Source organism: Barbus barbus, assembly GCF_936440315.1.
Source record: "Barbus barbus genome assembly, chromosome: 5".
Lineage (NCBI taxonomy): Eukaryota > Metazoa > Chordata > Actinopteri > Cypriniformes > Cyprinidae > Barbus > Barbus barbus.
The window spans coordinates 24,251,047-24,277,037 of NC_136733.1; the positions used below are offsets into that span (position 1 = coordinate 24,251,047).

Below are 25,991 nucleotides of genomic sequence, written 5' to 3' on the forward strand. Positions count from 1 at the left end.
CAGGGCGTGGAGGCAAAAAGTAAAAAAAAAAACGAGTAAAGAGTATTTCCTAATTTCCATTGATGCACCCTTCCATTAGCATAGTCTGTTGCATCATCTCTCTTTTTGGAGACAATGATCTCGTTTAAGCTCATTATTACGTTAACAATGCGAAGACATCTAGGGATTCTCTTAACCCGCAAATAGGCACTCAGAGTTACCCCATGTAGATAGAGCCTAGTTTCTCTCTCTCTTGAAGTTTCATCAGTGTAGAGGTTAAAGAGCTTGGATTCCCACTGTTGGAAGGTAGGTCATTAAACAATCTTTGGTGAGAATACGAGAAATCTCCTCAGAGAATTCAAACGTTTTGGACAAATCAGCAGTGTGAAGCAGCCATCCTCAAGCAGTACAGGTATGTACAATTAATCCAATAAACCTGGAGTCACTCAGAGTGCAACATCAGTTAAGTGTAAAACAAAAAAAGGGCCTGTTTACACCTGGTCACTTCATGCATTTCTCTGTTCGGATATCGATCTGATTTGTTAAAACGTTTCCATTTTTACTTGACCACATATTCGTAAAATGGATATAAATCCGATCTTCAATTCCTGTGCTATATTTAAGTTTAATGGAGTTCACGTCAACGAATTCAAAAGATAAGCGCTGAATTTTATTAATTATCAACTCATTTCAAGATCAGAGACAGCAATATGAGAGCACGCGGCATCAGCACTGGAAACATAAGTTTGTCTTACTACTTTTAATGAAGATGATTGTGTGTTGAGCGTCTGCGTCAATTAGGCCAAAAAGGCTCAATGTGGGTGCTCCACCACACAAGAATAGAGACGAAAACATCAAAGTAGGCACACCACAGCTCCAGCGATATAGAAGTACAGTGCCCTCCATAAGTATTGGAAAAGTAAAGACAAAATTGCTCTGTTGGCTGTGGAGTCAAGACATTTGCAAATATGATTAAAAGATGAATATGAGACAAAACTACAGAATGTCACATTTTATTATTAGCCGTTTCAACATATATATGTTTTACCAAATAAAAACAACAACACTTTTAGATCTTTTCATCCCTCTATCTGATGTGAGCATAAGTATTGGGACAGTTGAACATAAGGCAGATATAAAAGATTAAAAGCTATTATTTAGTTGCAGATCCCTTGCGCACAATCACAGCAGTGAGTCTGTGACCCATAGACATCACCAGACTCTTGGTCTCATCCTTTGAAATGCTTTTCCCAGCCTTTAATGCAGCCAATTCCAATTGTTGCCTGTTTTGGGGAGTTTCTGCCTTTACTCTCCTCTTCAGCTGGTGAAATTCATGTTCAATCGGATTTAAATCTGGAGACTGACTTGGGCAATCTAAGACTTTCCATTTCTTTGCTCTTATAAATTCCTTGACTGAACTGGCAGGGTGTTTTGGGTCATTGTCCTGATGCAATATGAAGCACTTCCCAATGAATCTGGTGGCATTTTCTTGAATATATGTAGGCAAGATGGTTTTGTACCCTTCCAAATTCATTCTGCTACTGTCATAATAATACATTGTCATCAGTAAAGATGAGAGGGCCTGTTCCAGAGGCAGCCCATGCCATGACACCATCTCCACCATGCTTTACAGATGAGGGTGTATGCTTGGGATCATTGCAGTTCCCTTTTTTTTTTCTCCACATTTTTGCTTTCCCATCGCTTAGATAAAGGTTCATCTTTGTCTCATCGGTCCATAAACACAGTTCCAAAACTCTTCTGGCTCACCTTTGTGCTTTTTTGCAAACTCTAATCTTGCCTTTCTATTTTTGGGGCTGGTCAGAGGTTTGCATCTTGCTGTGTAGCATCTGTAATTCTGTGTCAAAGTCTCCTGAGGACAGTAAATTGTCAGAGCATCCCCCCAGCTTTCTGGAAGTTGTTGGTGATTTTACAGACACGTCTTTTAGGATTCATTTTCACAGCGTTTATGATTTGTCTGTCATCAACTACTGTTGTTTTCTCAGCCGATCAGGTCGTTGTTGGTTTCTGGTGTCGCTGGTGGTTTCCAAACTCTTGATTTCTCCATGCCCTTTGTTTTTGCTGGAGCTCTAATTGATTTCCTCTTTTCTTTTAGCATCCAAATTGCTTGCTTTTCTCTCAAAGTCAGCTCCCTCGTCTTCATCCTGGTTTGTGTGTGTCATCATCGAATGCAAGATTCAGAATGCAGAAGTAATGGATATAACTGATACGACACATTCCCTGCTTTTAATATCTGAAGAATTAATGCAACAGGACACAGCTGATCACTTAGAAAGACCTGTGAGGCAACTGTTCCAATACTTATGCTCACATTAGATAGAGGGATGACACTCAAAAGTGCTGAACTTCTTAGCTGGTAAAACATCTATGTGTTGAATCACCCAATAATAAAATGTGACATACTGTAGTTTTGTCTCATATTCATCTTTTAATCATATTTGTAAATGTCTTGACTCCACAGCCAACAGAGCAATTTTGTCTTTACTGTTCCAATACTTTTGGAGGGCACTGTATTTAATTATGTTCTCACCACAGGTGATGTTTCGAGCTTAAATGCTCTTCATTAGACAGTGAACATACATGACAACGCCCTTATATACACAACACTAAATCACATGATTGCCCACATGACCACCAAAAAAGAAATAATAATAGGGCAATCAAGAAATCATATAAGAAAAGGGCAAAAATAAAAATAAATAAAGGTCAAAACAGCAATAAATGACAAGCACACACACACAAAATAATAATAATAATAATAATAGGGCAATCAACAAATAGGACACTGAATACTGGAGAAATGGCTGCTGAAAATTCATCTTTGCCATCACAGGTATAAATTAAATTTTTAAATATTAAAATTATAAATTATAGTAATATATTCTAAATTGTAATAGTTACGTGTTTTACTATTTTTAGCAAATAAAGTAAATAGCTAAAATACATTTTCAAAAACTTGGTGTGTGTAACAGTTTATGGCAAGTAAATATTGAAACCTGTATCCTTGGGAAGTCTCTTTCTCCATTTCCATTTTTCTCCAGTCAGGTGATCTCATGGCAGCTGAGTTTGTGTGCTCAGCAGGGCAGTTAATCTGGCCTGCAGACCTGCACTTTAATAGACATGCTAATGAAGATGTCCCAGCACTAGTACACCAGTCACACAGCTGCGTTTGTGCATTAATTAAGGAGTCAATAGTGTATTGGGAAAACTATAACAAAGGGGTTCACTGCTTTATTAAACTTGCCTTTGGCATCAAATACAAAGTTGCAAAACACAAAGCCTGTTTCTTTGTTACTGTAAATGATCCCAGTGAATGTCTGGAAGCTTAAACTTCTCATTTAGTCATAGTAGGTGGCAACTATGAGTGTACAAAGCAGGCTGATGTGGATTCTACAGGGGGTAGCTTTCAGCTTTTTAACCTCTATGCGCACACTCTCTCAGTCTTGATCTTAATGAGGCACAACAGCTCGGTTACGCGCAGTCTGAGGGAGCGTTCAACAAAACAGTGCAGAGAGAGAGAGAGAGAGATGTTTACTATGATTACAGCAGTACATTTTCTCTGCTGGCGCTTCTGATTTGTGAAGACGTAACTAAGTTTATTGGTCATTTTGGAGGTTCGAGGAGGTCTATGATTCCTGGAGAAATGCATTCACTTCCATTTTCATACATTTCAATAGCAGCTGCTCAGTTGGCACTCTCTGGAAATGTGTGGATTGAAATCTGCCATCTTTGCTCATGGACATTTTTGTTTTTGAGCCAATCAGCTGAATTGTAAATGGAGGAAAATATCCACAGAGTGTTCAGTCCACCAGCAGGGGTGAACAGGGGCATGCTTAAACAGCCAAAATATGACCTTTTGGTGGGGTCAGTGAATTGGATCATCTCAGTGCACTGACTGTTGTTGATCTGTTTGTCAGGTATCTTTTACCTCTATGATGTAAACACTATGATGTCATAGCTGCATACACACTTTTATCTACCAAAAGCCACTACATGCATAGTTAATGTAACAGAAAGTGAGCTCAGGCCATACAGAATTATACATCTGCAATCATGCATCTCAGGCGTTCATCAAAGTCAATCCAGTGTGAAGGAGAACTAAAGCTGAGCTCTGTTGCATTTTAATACAGTCCATTCACAGGGAGAGCTGACATTTAAAAAGAACATCTCATGGAAAACAATATGTTCCTTGCTCTCTTGAAATAAAACAGTTCAATGTATGTTGACTCAGTCGTTCACAACACAAAGAACTCTTTTCTAGTCCACTCAGTCCACAGTTATGGAAAATGTATAGTTTAGAAAGCCCTCATGGTATTTATTTAATAACCATGAGCACATTTGGTATAGAACCACTCATATTTGCACCTATTTAGTATTCAGCTATAACAGAGATGATTTGCATCGAGAAGTCTTAAAGGTACAGTAGCTAAAATAGACTTTTCAATTTTAAGGGTCAGAGTGAGGTTGAAAATGGCCATGTCAAACAAAATTATGATCAAGTCAAGCCAAGCCACCTTTATTTATATAGCGCTTTTAACAATAAAGATTGTCTCAAAGCACAAAACAGTAGCAAATTGGAGGATAGAGTGATAGTAATATACAGAAATAAGATTAAACACTCAATTTTCAGTTAAGTCATTTCATTTCATTACATTATAACATTGTAATATACACTACCATTCAAAAGTTAAATGGTCAGTAAGATGTTTAATGTTTTTAACAAAGCTTCTTATGCTCATTAAGACTTATTCATGTGATCAAAAATACAGAAAAAAAATATTTTGTGAAATATTATTGCAATTTAAAATAGCAGCTTCTATTGTAATATGCTTTATAATATATTTATTCCTGTAAAGCAAAGCTGAATTTTTTTGCAGCCATTACTCCCGTCTTCAGTGTCACATGATCCTTCAGAAATCATTCTAATATGCTGATTTCTTTTGTATTTTTATCCATGTTAGAAACATTTCTGCTGCTTCATATTTTTTTGGGAATCTGTGATACATTTTTCAGGATTTCACGTGACACTGAACACTGGAGTAATGGCTGATGAAAATTCAGCTTTCCATCGCAGAAATAAATTATATTTTAAAGTATATTAAAACAGAAAACCAGTATTAGAAAGTGAAATAATAATTCACAATATTGCTGTTTTTTCTGTATTTTTGATCAAATAAAGACAGCCTTGATGAGCATAAGAGACACCATAAAAAAAAGAACAAACTTTTGAACAGCAGTGTTAAAATAATATTTAAAAAGTGTATATCTAGTAAAATAATGTAGTAATTTAAATTCAGCCTACTGGTGAAATAAATCAGGCATTGTTATGGGGACTAGCAAATATTTGCTTCAATCTACATTATATTCAGTAGAGTATTGTAACACATTGTCTATGTCTGTAGCTCAGTTGATCTACACTGGTGAAAATCTGATGGTGCACTGGTCCTTCAAGGTCACTGGTTCCACTTTTCATCACGGCTCTATACTTGGAGTTGCCAGAGGTGCTTAACTGCCAATTAGCCCGCTTGAGCTGATTAGAGACCAGTCCCACACTCGGCCTCTGACAGCATCAAAGTCTGAGATTAACAGCCATAAGGGAATACAGATCAGAGTGTGTCACCGAGGAAAGCAGGCCCCCCGCATCCCTCTTACCTCCACTAGCCCAGAAACTGAGCCTGTAATGGGTTTAGCAGGGATCTCCAGAGCTAAACCTTTACCGTTACCTGGCTGAAGAAGGGCATCGAGTATCTGACCTGAGGTGAACATGCTGTGTTTGGGTCTGAAGAGAGGATCAGTGCTGCTCAGAAATGGAGGAAGACTGGAGAGTGCCTGTGTGGATAGTTTGCCATCCGTGTTGATTTCACCTGTGTTTTTGTACAGTATACAGGGTGATTTTTGCAAATGTTAACGGGTAGTGAACCCCTTGATTCATGTCAGTGGTTAATCCAAATCTTATGGTTCTATGGCTAATGGTTTAATTCCTTATTTAAAGTTGTATGTATTAGGTTTACTAGAATTAATGTATTATAATTAGAATAGGGTTTCTCCATAAATCGTGTCAACTTTTTCATAAAATGATTTGTATGATTTATTAGCAAATCAGTCTTGACACAAAATAATTGTAATATTGCTATCCAGTTATCACAAAAGGTGATGGGAAAATTCATGGCAATTCATTGTTCAGAAATATGAACACTATTAAAATAAATGAAAATGAATGAATGTACGAATGATCATTTTATTGTTTGTAATTGCATCATAGTGCTGCTTTGATACAAAAATGAAACATTTTCTTGATCAAGCTCCATCTAGTTCATAAAGAGCAAACAAATGTAAATGTTTATATAAAGCAGTTATTTTCATTTAGACAATCACAAACAAGACTTTTATTATCAGAATATGCATAAAACTTTGTGGCTTAGACAAGATCTATTAAGACATTTTGTGATTCTTAATTCTGCAGACTTTGCATAAGCAGGTTAAGTGAGGTTATCTCAAACCACTGCAAAAACTGTAGGCTAAGTAGAAGATTTAGGCCCTTTACATTATTTAGAGCTGGTTTCAAAGATTCACTTTAGTCTTTGTCATAATGAAATTTTATGTCTAGCACTAATGTTATGACCTAAACATAGACAAAGGAAGTGATGTGTATGTTTTATGAAAATGAGGCTATGAATTAAATATTAAACACACAATATATTTTATAGATCTAGTTCATGTAGCTGTCTGAGATATTAAATTTTTAACCATAGTGTTGATTCCATGAATTAGGATCTCAATAGTCTTTATTCTCGTTGTGGAGTGAGATGTGGCATCAGCTCAAACACACACACAGACATCAATGCTTGCATCGATTCCCAGATTGCACACAAACACCTACACAATATCAAAAATATATTTTTCATCACAGATGTGGGTTGTGTATAGTCAGAGTTCACAGCTCAAGCATGCACATGTATGCACACACCCCTTCTTTTTTCTGTCTCAACCTGCGCAACTCACACACAGACACCTCTTTTTCCCAAACGTAAATTTACACACACCCTTTTTAGTTGTCCAAAACCAGCTGTGCTGGAAAGCTTCTCGCCTTTGTGTGGGAACAGCTGGCTGGAGAGCCATAGTCACACACTGTGCATTTTAGCCTGGCCTCTCACACATACACAACATCTGAAATGGCCCATTGTGCTCTAATAATGAGACTTGTGTATTGCTGTACAGCTTAAATAGGATTCCATTTTGGCCTACGCAATACTAACAGGGTGAAATCTGTGTGTCTGGAGTATAGCTTGCCTGTTGAGGCTGTTATTTTCCATAGAATCAGTGCACATCATGCAGCCTCCACTGGCAGTGTTTCTTCAGTATTTTGGTAGTGTTTTAAACGGGTTGGCAGGGTTAACGCAGGTCAACAAAACCTTCCCCACAGCAGCTTGGCTGCCAAAAGACCTGCACTGTTCCTCTCAAACAATGCTAGTACCTTTCCTGGTTGTCATAGAAATTTAGCTCTTCAGCCTCTAGAGTGGATTTTACTAGGTCTGTAGTCACTAGGTGTTTATCGGATGTTCTTATCGGATGTTTTGTATCCGATAAGAACATACAAAACATGTATGTTCTTATCGGTTGTGAGTAGAGGATATGAGGGTTGTTTTGTAGGAATATACTATAGTTACTTCATGTCTTTTGATACTATCTTTGCAATTTTAAATATATACAGTACACTACCATTCAAAAATTTTGGTAAGAAGTCTTATATGCTCACCAAGCCTGCATGTTTGATCAAAAATATAGTAAAAACAGTAATATTGTAAAATATTGTTGCAATTGTCTTCTGATGGCAAAGGTGAATTTTCAGCAGTGTCACGTGATCCTTCAGAAATCATTCTAATATGCTGATTTGGTGCTCAAGAAACATTTCTTCTTATTATCAGTTTTTTAAAGTGATAATACACAAAATCTCCAACCAGTTTTCGATTATTCGGATGTTTTGCTGCACATAGTAGTTGGCGGAGCTGCGACGCTGTTTAGACGCTTTAGGACGCGCAGACGGGGGAAGCGAGCCGGCGAACTCCTTCTGCTTTCCCGGTTTAACAAGGACTTTTCAAACTCTGCTGCTCTGTGTTTCACGGAAACCTGGCTGAACGACACCAATCCAGACAGCGCCTTACATCTGCCTAATTTCACGCTGATCAGAGCAGATTGCGACGCGGAATCAACGGGGAAATCGCGCGGCGGCGGGACATGCTTCTACATCAGTGAGAGGTGGTGTACAGATGTAACTGTGTCAAAGAAGATGTGCTGTTCAGATCTAGAAACGCTTTTCATCAACTGTAAACCTTTCTATTCGCCACGGGAGTTCTGCTCGTTCATTCTCGTGAGTGTCTACATTCCACCGCAAGCGCACGTGAGCACAGGTTTAACCACACCCGGACTCTTGTTTTAATCATTCTCGGGGACTTTAATAAAGCAAATCTCTCCCGGAACTGCCAAAATACAGACAGCATGTTACATGTCCCGCCAGAGACAGTAATATATTGGATCACTGTTACACAGCGATAAAGGACGCATATCACTCTGTTCTACGAGCAGCTTTAGGACTCTCTGATCACTGTTTGGTTCATCTTATTCCAACCTACAGGCAGAAACTTAAATCTGTTAAACCTGTATTAAGGACTGTAAAGAGATGGATTAATGAGACAGAGCAGGTTTTACAAGCCTGTCTCGACCTTACTGATTGGAGTGTTTTTGAAGCTGCTGATGATCTGGACGAGCTCACAGAGACTGTAACATCATATATCAGTTTCTGTGAGGATATATGCATTCCTACCAGGACTCATCTAACTATAACAACGACAAACCGTGGTTCACTGCAAAACTCAGCTCAGTCAGGCCAAAGAAGATGCTTACAGGAATGGGGACAGAGTCTTGTATAAACAGGCCAAATACACACTGGAAAAGGAGATCAGAGTGGCAAAGAGGAATTATTCCAATAAATTAAGGATCCAATTCTCTTCCAGTGACACGGCTTCAGTGTGGAAAGGTCTGAAAGACATCACCAATTACAAGACACCATCCCCCAGCACAGTGGAGAATCAATAACTGGCAGACGATCTGAATGAGTTCTATTGTAGGTGTAAAAAAACACCATTCACACCTCCTGCAACTCCCCTCTCCCCCACACCTGAACTGCAGATAAGAGATGACGTGCGCCAAGTCTTCAAAAAGAACAAGAGAAGGAAGGCACCAGGCTCAGACGGTGTGACACCAGCCTGTCTGAAATCCTGTGCTGATCAGCTGGCCCCCATCTTCACACAGATCTTCAATAGATCACTGGAGCTGTGTGAAGTCCCCTCATGCTTCAAACGCTCCACCATAATCCCCATCCCAAAGAAACCCAAGATTACAGGACTTAACGACTACAGACCTGTGGCTCTAACATCATGAAGTTATTTGAAAAACTGATTTTGGCTTATCTGAAGGACATCACTGGACCCTTACTGGACCCCCTGCAGTTTGCCTACAGATGATGCAGTCAACATGGGACTGCATTACACACTGCAACACCTAGACAGACCAGGGACATATGTGAGGATCCTGTTTGTGGACTTCAGCTCAGCCTTTAACACTATCTTTCCAGACCTCCTCCTGCCCAAACTAACTCAGCTTTGCGTGCCCACTTCCGTCTGTCAGTGGATCAACAGCTTCCTGACAGACAGGCAGCACCTAGTGAGGCTGGGAAAATACACATCCAGCACCCGCACCATCAGCACTGGAGCTCCTCAGGGCTGTGTTCTCTCCCCACTGCTCTTCTCCCTCTACACCAACGACTGCACATCTAAAGACCCCTCTGTCAAGCTCCTGAAGTTTGCAGACGACACCACACTGATTGGCCTCATTCAGGACGGTGACAAGTCTGCTTACAGACAGGAGGTTAAGGATCTGGCTGTCTGGTGCAGTCTTAACAACCTGGAGCTCAACACGCTCAAAACTGTGGAGATGATTGTGGACTTCAGGAGAAACCCCCCTGCACTCCCCCCACTCACCATCATGAACAGCACTGTGACTGCAGTGGAGTCATTCAGGTTCCAGGGCACCACAATTTCTCAGGACCTGAAGTGGGACACTCTCACTGACTCTATTTTGAAAAAGGCCCAGCAGAGGTTGTACTTCCTTCGCCAGCTGAGGAAGTTCAACCTGCCACAGGACTTACTGAAACTGTTCTACTCCGCCATCATTGAATCCATCCTCTGCACTTCAATAACTGTCTGGTTCAGCTCAGCTACCAAATCTAACCTCAGAAGACTACAGAGGGTAGTCCGGACTGCTGAACGAATCATTGGTACAACTCTTCCCACTCTCCAAGAGCTGTTCTTATCCAGAGTGAGCAAAAGGGCTGGTAAAATCACTATGGACCCCTCACACCCAGCACACTCCCTCTTTGAATTGTTGCCGCCTGGTCGACGCTACAGAGCTCTGAGCACCAGAACAACCAGACACCGAAACAGTTTCTTCCCTCAGGCAATACATCTCATGAACACTTGAACTCTTAAAAATAAACATGAAACACACAACACTATCATACTTTTTTTTTTTTTACACACATACTTATTACATTTCAAAATTGCACCTAACATACCTGTACATACCGAATTGTCTATTTTGTATATTGTGTTTGTGCTATTTGGCACATTGTCCATTTTTGTATATTTGTACATTATTTATTTAATTTAATTTTTTTTATTTTTTATTATCTGTGTCCTGTCCTGTTGCTGTCATTGTGTCGCACTGTGGAGCAACTGTCACTAAAACAAATTCCTCGTATGTGCAAACATACCTGGCAATAAAGCTCATTCTGATTCTGATATAGGGTTCCTCAAATCTTACCCTGGAGGGCCAATCCACTGCAGAGTTTAGCTCAAACACCTGATCAAACTCGCCTATCTGTGATTTTCTAATGATCCCGAAGACGCTGATTAGCAGGCTATTAGTTCAGGTGTGTTTGATTAGGGTTACAGCTAAACTCTGCAGGAAAGTGGATCTCGTGGGCCAGATTTGAGGATCCTTGGTATAGATAATACTGGATATAGGCTGGGGTGTCCAAACTCGGTCCTGGAGGGCCGTTGTCCTGCAGAGTTTAGCTCCAACCCTAATTAAACACACCTGAAGCAGATAATCAAGCTCTTACTAGGCATACTAGAAGCTTCCATGCAGGTGTGTTGAGGCAAGTTGGAACTAAACTCTGCAGGACACCGGCCCTCCAGGACCGAGTTTGGACAGCCCTGGGCTAGAGGCATAAGCACAGTCAGCCACTGTGTTAAAGGGTTAGTTCACCCAAAAATAACTATTTTATTCAACAATTTGTCTCCTCCGTGTCACCCTGGTGCCATTTTGGAGATTATCACTGAATGTAAACAACGTATGCTGTTCTTTGTCAGCTGCGTCACGCGGATACGTTACCTATTTTATCTGAACGTAAACAATGTATCCACGTGCCGCAGACACAGAACAGCATACGCCGCTTACGTTCAGTGGATACTCTCCAAAATGGCGCCAGGGTGACACGGAGGAGACCATTTGTTGAATAAAGTCATTAATTTTCATTTTTGGGTAAACTATCCTTTTAAGACTAGGTCTTAAGAACTAGTTTGCCAAGTCTTAAACAATCTTACTTTTAGGATTCCAGTTAGGCCAATTTATCTTTTTATTTATCTGACTTACAAAGTAATGACCAGTCTTGAAGAAAAATATTAAATGACTAACTTTTAAGACTAGATTAAGCAGTTTATGCAACTGGCCCCTGGTCCTGGAGTGTAATCTAGACAGTATGTCATCCATTCTTGTAAAATTAAGCCATGACTTGTTATTATGACTTATCTTTTATGTAAATGGATGTCTTAGATTACGCAGAAGGATCTGGCATTTGCCCTGCAGAAAACTCAATCATCAAAACTTTACTCAGTCATTGCTGTCCCTTTTTGCCCTTTCTAACCCCATGTGGCTCATTCCCAAGCTTGTTTCTCTACATTTGCACCCGTATTGATGGGAAAGTCCAAAACGTCCTCAGTGCTGACTTGCATCACAAGAACGAAAAGAGGAGCGCTGGGATTGGGTGGAACAGATGGGGGAGGCGGGTGCATATTTGTGGTTGACTAATTGGAGGCTGACAGGCCTCGGTCAGTGAAATCCAGTGTGTCTGTGGGTGTGGTCAGTGATTTGGCCTTTTTGATTGGTGTTTTGCCTTTGGGTTTCACCGTGTTTTCTTTTTACTGTGAGAGAAAGTCAAAGTTCAGTTATTCAGAAGAGTATGTTAATTACTGTTGTGTGAACTCTAGTGAAAAGCAAATTGGTAAAGTAGCTGAAGAATATAATACCGTCCCTTTTCGCTTATTCAGTAATCTCCCTTAGTGTTAAAGGTGATGATGATTTCCTGCATGTTTTCAGGCCTGTGGTTAACATAATGGGCCATTTCCAGTGCGTCTTTGGTTCACATCGACGCACCCATTTAAGTAGCTGTGAGCAATAGCGATCCAGGTCATAGTATGTTTTAAACTGGTCAGCGTAGCCCAGAAGATTTCATTCTCCCATCTCTTTAGCATTGCAGTTCAGGAGTCACAGCTGCTGCTGTCAATCAGGAGAGCTTCAAACAGATCGCTATAGCCACATTTTTCATAACAGGAAATGACCTCATAGCATTTGAGTCCTCTGAAAAGAGCAAAATATGAAGTAAATTTGGACTCATTAAAGACGTTTAAAGGCAAACAAAGTTCCTAATGACAAATGACACATCAGTTCTTCTAATTGCTAAAATTCGTCAACAAGGTGAATTCTGTATTATGTGGCAACAGTATGAGCTCTGATTATCTGAGAATTGTTTACTGACGTCATTGTGCATGATGGGAGAGAGGTCAAAGTTTAAGACTTCAAGCGTGAGAAACAGAACTGGCAAAACAAACAAGCAGATAAGAGTATTATCCCAGAGAGAAATGTCTTACAGGACATCGCTTGATGCCGTGAAACCCTCAGAGGGCATATTAACTTCACATTGTTATTTAGTAGGCTGGATTAGCTCACAACGGCTAATGACAAAATGTTTGCAAATATGCTTTTAAAAGTGCTTTTTTCAAGTATGCCAGCTCTTCATAACACTAATGGGCTTTTCACTCTACGCTTACCTCTGTCTTAACATGCAGATTATGGCCACTTTTAACCTGGAGTTAAGCAACATTTCATACTTGTAATGTAGAAAAAGGGTTAGCGCTGTTTTTAACCCTGGGATATAAAGCACTGCTAAGCTAATTGGAGAGTTTCTTGAAAACTAGATATGTTCACATGGACTAACTGTCAGAATCAATCCAATCCGATTTCAGATTCTGTAAATTCTGTTTATATGAACCTGAAATGTGTCTGTGGATTCAAATTTCATGCGGCTCAAGGTCAGTTGATTGGATTGAGGTGTTTACATGAAGAAGTTTTAGTTCATTTGACTCATCATTCTGATTATTAAAGTGCCCCTATTATGACTTTTCGAATATTACCTTTCATGCAGTGTGTCATGTAGCAGTATGTGAACATAAACTTTCTGCAAAGTTGTGAAGCCGAAAGTGCACTATATATAAAGTTATTGTCTATCAAAAAAAAAGAGTCGGCTCGCAATTGCCTAAATGAGTCGTTAGGAATTCGAATCTTATTCTGTTACGGCTGTACGTCACGAAGTAACACGTTTGCATAATGTCTGCCCATGGGCTGTCATTCGCGCTGTACGCGGTTGACCAATCACAAAAGGACTGCGCCATCTGACCAATCACAGCAGCAAGGGCTCACGGAAAGGAGGGGGTTTAGAGAGGCTGATTCTTTGAACTGCTTCGCACGAGTCGTTTAGGAATCATTTAGAAATGAGGTAAAATTAAAGCTATTTTTTAAGAAAACTAAAGTGTTTTTGACCTTGGATGCATGTAAACCTGTTTTAGGAGACTCGTAAAACAATATTAGCAACCTTAAAAATGGCATAATAGGGGCACTTTAATGGATTATGTGGGTGTATGTAAATGTATCTACTGTGTAAATACTAACCTTAGGTACCCAAAAATGAAAATGAAGAAAAGTTGTTCCAAATCTGTACTTACTTTCTTCTGTGGATCACAAAGGAAGATATTTTTTTTATAAATGTGTTTTTGTCCATACATTGCAATAGTGTAGTCCAATCTTTTATTTGGATGACAAAAGTTGTTGAAATATTATTTTTTTCTTTTGTGATCCACAGAAGAAAGTCATACAGGTGAGTAAATGATGAAAGAACTTATTTTTGAATCATTTGAAACACTAGCATGGATCAAATAACCTTGCAAGATGCTAACACGGGGTTGAAATGACTTTTGAATAAGATCAATTTCAAATGTGAAAGGTCTTTGTAAATATTTGGGCTGAAATGACTCAAGCTTCAAACATCGACTGGTGCATTAATGTGATTTAGATCAAATCAGCATCTCATTATCTGGCTCCATGTGGCTAGTTCCTATGTTTAAATTCTTTCATTTGACATTACAAAGTCATTAGTTTGCATTCATTATTTAAGGTGTTTTCAGGGGGAAAGACTTCAAATGTCTGGCCTATTCTCTAAAGACCGTACAGTCATTTCCCATGACTCGCATCCCCTGACACTGGAAAAATGTGCTTCCGATATTCCTCCTGCAGTTGTATCGCCACATTTTACATATCTTGCATCCGCTAGAGGTTTTGAGTGCTTGGAGAACAAGACCAACATCATTGTGTAATTATTAGTAATTACTAAGTCCAAGTAGTTTGCTTGTCTCACAGCAACAAACCGATCATTTTCCTGGTGGTCCTGTAGTTGTAGGGTTTCAGGGGTCTCTGAAGTGTGGCAGAAATGAACATGCTAGGCATTTGTCACTGTAATTACAGACTCATTATTTTTTATTCTCATTATCTTTCTGACGACTTGGGGAAGATTTCATCTCACTCAATTATTCCCATCTGGGTTCATTTTCAACACTCACGCTTCATTACCGGGGAACAGAGCGCTGGCTGTACTCTCCTCCCTCCTCCTCTCATCGCTCCTCCCTCACTCCCTTGCTCTTTCACACCCTCCGCTGCCAGCCCGCCACCCTCGCTCACACTCACACTGACGACTGCCACACACACACACACACACACACACACACACCGGCTGGCATGCTGCTCTGCCCTGGCACCTGTCACAAGAGAGGGTGGCGCTTGGCAATGCTGAAAGTGTTTGAAGGGTCTTTGTGTCATGTGGTTGTGTATTTACTACTTGTTTTTTTCACTGCTGTTCAACATGCTGTATACTGTTTAATAGTGCTACAGTTTTACTGTTTTTGAGAAAAGTCTTGTATCTTGTCTCACCAAGATCTTTATTTGATCAAAAATACAGTACAAAAAGTAATATTTTAAAATGTTATTATTATAATTTAAAATAACAGTTTAAGAATATTTAAAATTAATGTGTTCCTGTAATGGCAAAGCTGAATTTTCAGCAGCCATTACTTTAGTCTTCAGTGTCACATATACCTTTTGTAAGCAATCCCATCTCTGATGTGAAACAAAAATCAATGAATCAATAAAATCATAACTGTAGTCCCATTCCTTAAAACAAGCCATACATATCTTTTCAGTAATGCTTGATGAGGTAAAATTGAAACAAATAACACTTTCTTTAAACCTTTTTTATACATGAATTAAAACTGTCAATTAAAAAATCTTTTTATTTTTTATTTTTTTATGTTACTGATGTCATGTATACACCAATAAATCGTACTGTGGCACAAGATCAAATTTCATTCAACAATCTGAAGTGGAGAAGTAATATCCTGGTCTTATTCATAAATCAGTTGAAAACCTACATAGCCACTGTCTGTTTTCAGTTTTGTTAAACAAAGGTCAAATAATCAAAAGAAAAACAATGAAGTTTTTTTCTAGCCTGAATGGACCAAAACTGTGCATTTGTGAAGTGAGCTGGATTATCGGTTTGTCTCATTTGCAAGCAAAGAGCGAATTGCGTTGTTTAAAAAATCGAATACAGAGAGCCACCATTATGCAGTTTCACTATTTGCTATGCTGACTGTTTGGCTTGGCGTAAAATTGCATCTCCTTAAAAACAATCTTTTTGTGTAACAAAATATCAGAATTTACTACAGTTTTTGCTACTATTGCTAGTACTATTAAACCTTAAGAAACTAATATTGGATCTTCTTTACACAGTTTAACACAGGGTCCTAACTAGCTGAGAACCAGCAATAAGTGATTTCCACGCTAAGTGTGAAAGTAATGCACTGAATGTACCTATTCCCTGCAGGATTTAAAAAAAATTCTTAAAATTTCTCAAACTTGTCCATCATATCAATTACAGATCATCTATCTCTTTCTCAAACACACTCTGTGCTCTCTCTCACACTGACAGTGTTTTGATGGCTGTTGGCGGTGAATTTCTCTGAACTGCTCTATATATCTGTCTGTGTACAAGCAAGGATGGTGGCCGTAATTTCCTGAGCTCTGTCTAGAGTCTGTTAAGAATCTTAAATGGTCATGACTGGTTTGTTGTGCTCAGCCTTCCACAGGAGTTTCTGCTTTTGAAGCTCATCTAGTCCATATTTTGACGGTATACAATCTTTTGCAGTAAGCTGTACAGCAAACCATGCTTTCCTTTGAAAGGAGAACCAAAAAGAGGTGCTGTCTTAATTGATGCCTGGTTATAATGAGGTTCTGAAATTTGCACACAAAAGAGGGCTTTTGGGATGTCGCCATGGCAACAGGAGCCCCAGTGGATGACAGAAGGGTAAAGCATATGAGGGTCTGAATTATGTCACTTGAGAAAAAGTGACCAACATACTGTTTTTCAGTGGTTCAAGGTTATTGCCTCATTTAGTCAGATTCGAAGGCATCTTTAATTTGAGAAACAAAATAAACCTGGATGGACAGTCCATGGAAGTACATTCAGTCCACATGTTGAATATTTTCAAACACTGAAAATACATCTGTCCCTCACAGCTTCATTTTTGCTTGTTAAATTTAACGTGTCATCTTATCAAGAGCTATGGCTTAAACTGACTTCTGTTTCTCTATTTTAAGCTTTGTGCTGACTTGCTCTTTTCCACCCTTTTCTCCTCCTCATTCATTTTCATGTGGACTTAAAGCGAAATCCCATTCCAGAGTTCATTTAAATGGCAGTAGGTTATTTGCCCATTGGAAATCCTCAGTCACACCTACCTCTGTCTTTTTTCTTCTCTGCCCAAGATCCTCCTTTTGTTTCCTTTTTCATCCCTATTCTTATTTTCTGCCTGTGCTTCATAATCCAGCCTCAGTCTAAAAAAACTGGGACCTTAAAAAGATGCTCTGCCTCCCCTCAAATGCTAGATATAGCAGCATATCCTGAAATTTTGCCCCTCTTTGTTCATGTGTAAATGATTCAGTGTCCTGCTCTCTGGTTATTTGGGGGTAAACTGAAGTCAAAAGGTCAAAGCATCTATTCCAGCTCGTTAACCCCCATGTTCAATTTTCAAAATCACTGCATTGAGACACACATCAAGCTGGAACAGTCCATTACGGAGCAGACGGTCATGTGACTGGGGTGTCTGTGCAGTGCTGGGTGACACATGGGACACTTCTTCAGTGTGTTATATGCGTGCTTTGGACATTTGGGCTTAATAGAGATCATTTATGCCTTAAGATATTATCTATTCTAATAGATGGTATTGGTAATTATTGAGAGTAGGAGCTTATAAGCCTAGGGCTTCCATCTACCCTTTTTTGATTGGGTTGAATATATGTAAAAAAAAATATATATATTATTTGTTGGTTTTTATCTGGTTTTTGTTTTTTTGTTATTCATTTATATGTTTTCCTTTTGAATATTTTTAATAGTTCGAAATAAATATGTAAAGCAGAGGAAAAAGACATGTTTGTCTTCATGTTGAGTTTTTCTGACATCCTTACTGTGGAAGACTGTCTTGTTTGACTCCTCATAAATCATCTCAAGGCCCTGGAGACATGGCAGTTAACCTAAAATGTTTATATGGCAGGTTTTAAGTTTAATCGCATCCAAAATAAAAGTTTTTATTTACATAATATATATTTGTGTTATGTATATATTTATTATGTATATATAAATACGCACGCATACAGTATATATTTTGAAAATATTTATATGTATTTACATGTCTATATTTATATTCCTATAATTTGTTATAAATAAATATATTTCATATATAAAAAATAACATATTTTTCTGAAATATATACATGCATGTGTGTGTATTTATGTATACATAATAAATAAACAGTACACATACATATATTACGTAAACAAAACCTTTTATTTTGGATGCGATTAATCGCTTGACAGCACTAATTTAATTAAATTGTATTGTATAAGATCAATCCTTCATGTCTAGTTGAGTAAAACGTTTAATCCTGGGAATAAGCTTGACTTTTTTTTTTCTTTTTTTCAGGACAGTGACATCCAGAAGAAGATCGACTATGAGATTCGGATGCGTGAGGGTGCTTGTAAGCTGCTGGCCGCATGTTCTCAGAGGGACCAGGCGCTGGAGGCCTCCAAGAGTCTTCTCACCTGCAACTCCCGCATCATGGCCTACATGTCAGAGCTGCAGCGCATGAAGGAGGCACAAGTCATGCAACGGGTCGCACGCAGGTCAGCGGTCACTTTTGATTCCTTTAGTTCAGTTTGTGTCTACTTAACAAAGTTTGGTGAAATGAAATTCGATTTTTGGGTGTTTCTGATGTTCGTGGTGCTTTATAAAAGGTAAATTAGATAATAGGCCAGTTTCTTGGGGTCAGGCATGTCCATTATACTGTCAGCACCAGTAGCAAATATACAATTTAATCCTAATAACTGCAGTTTTACCATCTGTTGACCAGTACTTCAGCACAGACAAAATCTAACACTTATATGCCTTCCTACTAAAAATAGCAGAATGTATTGGTTAAAGTAGAGCAAATTGGGCAGCCACAAAGCATATGACAGCAGAAAATAGTGTTGAGGTCAGAAAGAGTTCAACGTGGTGAGTGTTATTCATTTTACAAAGCTAATCTCAAACACTGTATCACACTAAAACTAATGTCAAAGTGTTAAATGTTAATGTAAGGCAAATAGACCCGTTTCCTCTACGTTTTTCTGTGGGCGGAGCTTAGGTGGAGGCAGAAAGATCCCCTGATAGCAGGTTTCATTCATTAGTCTGTTCGTTTAAACGTCTGTGTTTAGCTTCAAATGGTGTTTTTGATGACAGTATTCTATAAAAATGATTTGCATTCCAATTCTGACATCCAAAGGCACAACAATACATTTTATCTCTTATTCCGTGGATTTTTCCCGTTTCACTCCGTTTGTTACCGTGTGTTTCTGCCACTACAATGCGCGCAGCTGCGAGTGATGTAACTGTGACGTCTACATGAAGTTGGTCTATACAGCAAGGTTGTCCTTTTAGTCACATTGGCATGTGACACAAAACAAATAAACATAAAACTAAAGATATGTTCAGAAAAACCTTTAAAGGGATAGTTCACCTAAAAATGAAAATTCTGCCATTAATTATTCACCTTCATGTCATTCCAAACCCGTAAGACCTTCGATCCTCTTTGGAACACAAATAATGTTTAATTTTTTGGTGAACTATCCCTTTAAATGGTAAAGTGTGTAATGTTTAAAAAAAATAATAATGATAATTTGTATTCCAGTTCACCATGTAGAGGCAATTGTTATTAGGGCCTTTTAATATTAAAGAACTTTTTGTACTGTCATCTTGAACCTATGTATAGATGTCAGTACTTTTGCTTTATTTATTTGAGCACACAACCTGACACAACAACATTGGCTCAACCAATATTATACATTTGGGATAGGATCTATTTGTCTGACCACTGGCAGACAAGGGAAGTGCTCAGGACACTTCGGCGTTAATTAACTGAATCATTTTTCACGCATTGTGGTTTGTATCTTATTGTTTGTGTTCAGGTCTTCTGATACAGGTCCAATGGATGACCGATCCCCATGTAAAGGCAAAGTAGCCATTTCAGGTATGTTCACAGAAAATAATTCAGGTAGTCATGATTAATTTATGTAATGAAAAAAAAAACAGTACTGTTCAAAATGTTGGGGTCTATAAGATTTTAAAATAACTATCACATCAGAAGCGCCATAGTAAATCAAAAGGGTAGTATCGTAGTAACATTTGTTACAAAAGATTTCTATGAAGTTACATTGGAGGAAATAAATGCTGTTCTCCTGAACTTTTTATTCATCAAAGAATCCTGATAAAAATGTATTACAGTTATAATACATTGATAATAATAAGAAATCTTACTTGAACACCAAATCGTCATATTAGAATGATTTCTGAAGGATCATGTAACAATAAAAACTGGAGTAATAGCTGCAGAAAATTCAGCTTTGCCGCCACAGGAATATATTACATTTTAATACCATATTGAAATAGAATACAGTTATCCTAATTAGTAAGTTTTACTATATTTTTGATAAAATAAATGCAGCTTTGATAAAAATTAGGCATCCTTCAAAAACAATGAAAATTATTGCTGACCCCAAACTTTTGAATGGTATACATAAACAGAGAATATTATATATGTTGTTCTCTGGGCTTGTTTCTGTGTATTGTGCATAAATCATGCAAACCCGTCTGTTTATATGGGTGTCTGAGCACTAAATCACACCCCTGCTGTTTTATACATCAGCGCCTGTGTCTCAGTCTGCTTGGGGCTTCTTTTATGAGTCGTCCTCCCCTCCTCTCTGTCTGGATCTTTTAGAGGGACCAGCCCCCCTCTAAACACCTAGTGCTATTAAAACTCCTTGACTGCACCCATGGCAATCTGTGTTTGAGACCCACAGTGAGAGGGCTGATACTCAGTAAATGCTGTTATTATGACATCATAATGAAGAGGTTATGGAGGATCTTATAGCCCTACTTTAGAGTCACATGTACACTAATGTAAACCACACTCATAAGCAGCCACACAGATGGAATCAACACAATTTTCTGTGTAATTCTGTGCAGTGATCAAATTAGATAATTTTTAATAAACCAACAAACATATGGTGGGGCATTCATAGAATTTGATCAATGACCAGCGTTCCTGTTCTGCAGAAATATGCTGTGCTTTCTTCAGCTGCAGATTCTGTGTGGGATTCCTGCTCATGCACCATCATTCCACTTAAATGCATCAAGACTGTTTATCATGTAGTTCATCCCACTCACATTCAATATAATGTTCCCACATGCAGCCTCCGTTTTTTGTTTTTTGCTGTCAATCATCTGTCACTACCATATTAATTGTTCCCTAACAACCTCCGCCTATTAATTTAATGAAGTTCTGTTGTTATTAACAAGCCTGGTTACACAGACCTTGACAGAGGAGCTCATCCAGGTGGGCTGAAGTGATGAATGTGGTCTTGATGTGGTGGGTGGGCCAGTATGATAATGGTTTATACTGGTGATTTATACTGGCTGGTAGCATTGCATAAAATACCAGATGAGTGTTGTGAACGTATTTTTCTTTTGATTGACATGGAGTTATAGCTGGCATTGGTTGCTTGCAGCTGAGAGTGTGTGTGTGCTATGACCTTGTGTCGCTCTGACAGCCAATTCCTCTGTTTTGCAGATCTACGGATACCTCTACTGTGGAAAGACACAGAGTATTTTAAGAATAAAGGAGGTAACATCTGTTTTTCCTCTTCACTCTGATATGTAGGTTAAATAACAGTGCAGGCTGTTTAGAATATATTTGATCTTACTAACCCTTTGTATAACACAAACACAGAAAATACTGCTCAGATACATTGTGCATTCAGTATTGGCATTACCGCAGTAACGAAAAACACATTTATTTATGAAGCATTCAGGCCCAGCAAAGCCCTCAGGGTAAACAGAATATTATTACTGGCGCTGGAAACCTTTTTCCAGACAACAGTGACTAATGTAGTTTTGCCCAAGGTGCTTGGAACAGCTGATAGAGGTGACATTATGTTGATGAATGTGACACAGGAACCCACATGCATGTGTTATTCTCTCATGGGAAAGCTTTTAAATGTGCTTTATCCTGTTAATGGCAACATATATTTTAATAGCCATCGTAATGATTAGGGCAAAAACGTTTAAGACTGGTTGTGTCACAATTATTTATGTTCTACAATTTGTACAAGGAAAAAATACACGGATACTAATGTTGCCCTGAGCAGGAAAAAGCAGGACAGCACACACACAGGTGCAGGAGTAAATGTTTCCTGAATGAACAGAGCTGCTCTGGGGGATTTTTGTAGGCACTGGGCCAAATGTGCAGCTACACCGGTGAAGACATTACAGCAGGTGTGACTTCTGAGTAGAAATCATGTAAATGTCTTTCTTTATTCTTCAGAGCTGCATCGGTGCGCTGTGTTCTGTCTGCTTCAGTTGGGTGGAGAGATCTTTGACACAGACATGGTGATGGTGGACAGGACGATGACAGATATCTGCTTTGACAACACAATTGTCTTGTAAGTGTGCATGTTTATCTAGTCAGTTTAACTGTTTCTGGACATTTATTCCATACAAATATAGTGTTTAATCTTGGTGTGACTTCCAAAACAGCTATAGTTGGTTTGAATCAAAGTATATAAATTGTACATTGATAGATAGATAGATAGATCTTACTGACCCCAAACTTTTGAACAGTAGTATATACTGCATGTAAATCAACATTTGCATTATATTGATATTAGATGCGTGTAGTAATACAAAGTGCTTCATTCATGCTGTGTTTCCTGTGTGCAGTAATGAGGCCGGTCCAGGGTTCGAGCTGCGGGTGGAGCTGTATAGCTGTTGTTCAGAGGAGGACTACTCAGCAGGCAGCACACCGCGGAAGCTGGCCAGCAAGCTGAGCTCATCTCTGGGAAGGTCAACAGGAAAGAAAATGAGGGCGGCCTTGGAGCCCGGAGCCTGCAGCCCCACTAGCAATGGAGGAGGAGCGGCAATCCTGCTGCCTGTGCCCTCTGTACCGTAAGCGTGTAGAAACACACAAATAAACACACTGCTGATAAGTGAATCAAAAATTGCTGTGAACTGCAGACGAGTGATAAACGTATGTTCAATGATATGGTAATACAATAAGCAGCATACAATACTGTCTAAAAGTCTGGGTTCTGTAAGATAGTTTTTATGTGTCTTTTAAAAAGTCTCTTATGCGCACCAGGACTGCATTTATAGGATCAAAAATACAGTAAAAACAGAAATATTGTGAAATTATATTACAATTTAAAATAACTGTTTGCTATTTTAATGTTTTTTAAAATTACATTTATGTAATTCATAGGATCGCAAAGCTGAATTTTCAGCAGCCGTTACTCCAGTTTTCAGTCACATGACCTTACAGAAATCATTATAATAAGCTGATTTGGTGCTCAAGAAATGTTTCTTATTATTTTCAATGCCACTTTTGATCAATTTAATGCGTCCTTGCTGAATAAAAGTATTAATTACTTTAAAAAATTGTTATTTACCCCAAACTAAACACTTTTTAATGGATTTTCAATTATTTTTAATTACTTGTCATAACAATACCTTCTAATTATTTTTCTGTTTCAGGGCTTTTCTAAGAAAATACAATTACTGTATATTGTAAATTTATTCACAATTAATTGGATTACTTCATTAGTTTAACATTAATTTATCAGTTTATTTATTTGTATTTGATTGACGGTCATAGTTCAAATATGTTTGCATATTGCTTTCTCTTATTGTGTTTTATGTGTTTATAGGGGCCCCAAATATCATCTTTTGGCTCACACAACCCTCAATCTCTCTCACGTCCAGGATAGCTTCCGCACACATGACCTCACCATCACAGGAAATGGTGAGCCTTTTTAAAACTCAACTTTTTGTAACCAGGAACATCTTTATGTAGAAAACATGTCAAAAGACTGTGCATGCCGGCCATTTTAATATGTAATTTGATATAATAAATTTGGTACTTTACTTTTTTTTTTTGATTAAAGTAATGAGATAAAATTTAAATAAAAATAGTGAGATGCTTCATGTGATAAACAGTTTGTAACATTCAAGTTCTGTCAACAAATGCCTTCTGGGATTTTATTTAAAGCACATTAGTTTTATGACATGCTAGTTTTCTTCACATTGCAGGTAATCAATTACAGAGAGTTTTGCAGTGTGTGTGTTGTCGACGTCTGTCAGATTTATTGTGTTAGGGTCATGCTCATAAACTTCTCTGGATGGCCAGTCATGGTGTGTGAAGAGCTTATAGCCGTCTTTATGTGTGAAGAGTTACTGCAGACTGAGTGTGGGCTGCTCGCTCTCGCAGATGATAGTTTACTTTGTTGTAAAATATGTTCTAAAAATATAGGGTGCAAACATGATGTCATTTGAATAGCTTGTTTACTTGGGTTTTAAAATACAGTTTCTAACTTCGTAAGTTACTCATTCTTTTTATCTTTCTCTCAGTAGTTACTGTCTCTTTGTCTTTCTGTAGAGGAGTGTTCGTACTGGCTGCCTCTGTATGGCGGTGTATGTTGTCGTCTGGCCGCTCAGCCTCATTGTATGACACAACAGATGATGAGTGGCTGTCTGAGGGTAAAGGTGTGTTGGAAACACATGCACTCACTCACTTCAATATCAGGGAAGTCGTGGCCTAATGATTAGAGAGTCGGACTTGTAATCCAAAGGTTGCAGGTTCGAGTCTCGGGCCGGCAGGGATTGTAGGTGGGGGAGTGAATGTCCAGCACTCTCTCCACTCTCAATACCACGACTGAGGTGCCCTTGAGCAAGGCACCGAACCCCCAACTGCTCCCCGGGCACCGCAGCATAAATGGCTGCCCACTGCTCCGGGTGTGTGTTCACGGTGTGTGTATGGTCACTGCTGTGTGTGTGCACTTTGGATGGGTTAAATGCAGAGCTCAAATTCCGAGTATGGGTCACCATACTTTGCTGTATGTCACGACACTTTCATATTTCTCCATTTTCAGTTTTCTTTGGCTAATGTTCTCCTCCCCTTTCTCTCAAGCTTGGAGGTGAGCCACAAGGATGGACAAATGTCTATGGTGTTTTAAAAGGAACAAATCTCTTCTGTTATCATCAAAAAGAGGACATGGAGGCCAATGTGGAGCCTGTCTTAACTATTGGGATTAACAAAGTAAGTTCTGTCCTATTCTGGAAATTTCAAGCATGCTCATTCTTCTGCTTTTGGAGATATCATGAGATATTTTTCTTTGTGAATATCTTGAAAGCACTCTTTCAAATGGATTGTCCCTTTTTTTAGAAAGAGATGTTTTTTGTCAGAACGTTTTTCATTGTGTCAGTAGTTATGAAAAGACGTTTTGTTTGCCATGCACTGGGTCTGGGTCTGGGACAGTGCCCTTAGAGAGCTGCGTGTCATGAGCACAAAGAACTCGTTTTAACATCTGAGAGCTGCACTGTGAGTCTGCACATTCCTCAGCTCTCAGGTGACTGCTTTGCACTACAGATACTTTACTTGTGCTTTGCTGCCACCTACTGGTTAGAACTGAGACTGCTATTTAATGCTGCAAAGTATGTTGCTGCAGGTATTGCTATTTTATACTATGACTGGGAATTCAAACAAGAATTTTATGTTACAAATTGTAAAATGTGTATCCAACAAAAATCAGTATTTTTTACCTTCATTCTGAAATAAACTGTCTGTCTATACATTATTCTGCTTATTACATGGCTCCACACCACATAAAATGACATTAAATTTGAGTTTAAATTATTTTATATTGTTAGAACAAATAGACAATAAACTCATTTACATTTAGTCATTTAGCAGACTTACAAATGAGGACAATGGAAGCAATCAAAATCAACAAAAGAGCAATGAAATGCAAGTGCTGTGAAAAGTCTCATTTAGCTTAACGAAGTACATGTAGCAAGGGAATGTAAAAAAAAATCTTGTGTAATATAACTTGTTTTTGTTTGTTTGCTGGTTTTTATT

General features: G+C 38.6%; 1 protein-coding gene across 1 annotated transcript in view; it reads left to right on the forward strand.

Moving 5' to 3' along the window:
* The window catches only part of LOC306870403 (rhotekin-like), a 58,381-nt gene that overhangs the window by 26,001 nt on the left and 6,389 nt on the right, over window positions 1-25,991 (forward strand). Inside the window, exons 2-9 of the mRNA XM_079417645.1 lie at window positions 18,473-18,672; window positions 19,993-20,054; window positions 21,654-21,707; window positions 22,407-22,524; window positions 22,802-23,026; window positions 23,785-23,879; window positions 24,513-24,619; window positions 25,044-25,172. Of these exons, the coding sequence (XP_079273771.1) occupies window positions 18,473-18,672; window positions 19,993-20,054; window positions 21,654-21,707; window positions 22,407-22,524; window positions 22,802-23,026; window positions 23,785-23,879; window positions 24,513-24,619; window positions 25,044-25,172 (990 nt within the window). The remainder of the gene's footprint in view (window positions 1-18,472; window positions 18,673-19,992; window positions 20,055-21,653; window positions 21,708-22,406; window positions 22,525-22,801; window positions 23,027-23,784; window positions 23,880-24,512; window positions 24,620-25,043; window positions 25,173-25,991) is intronic.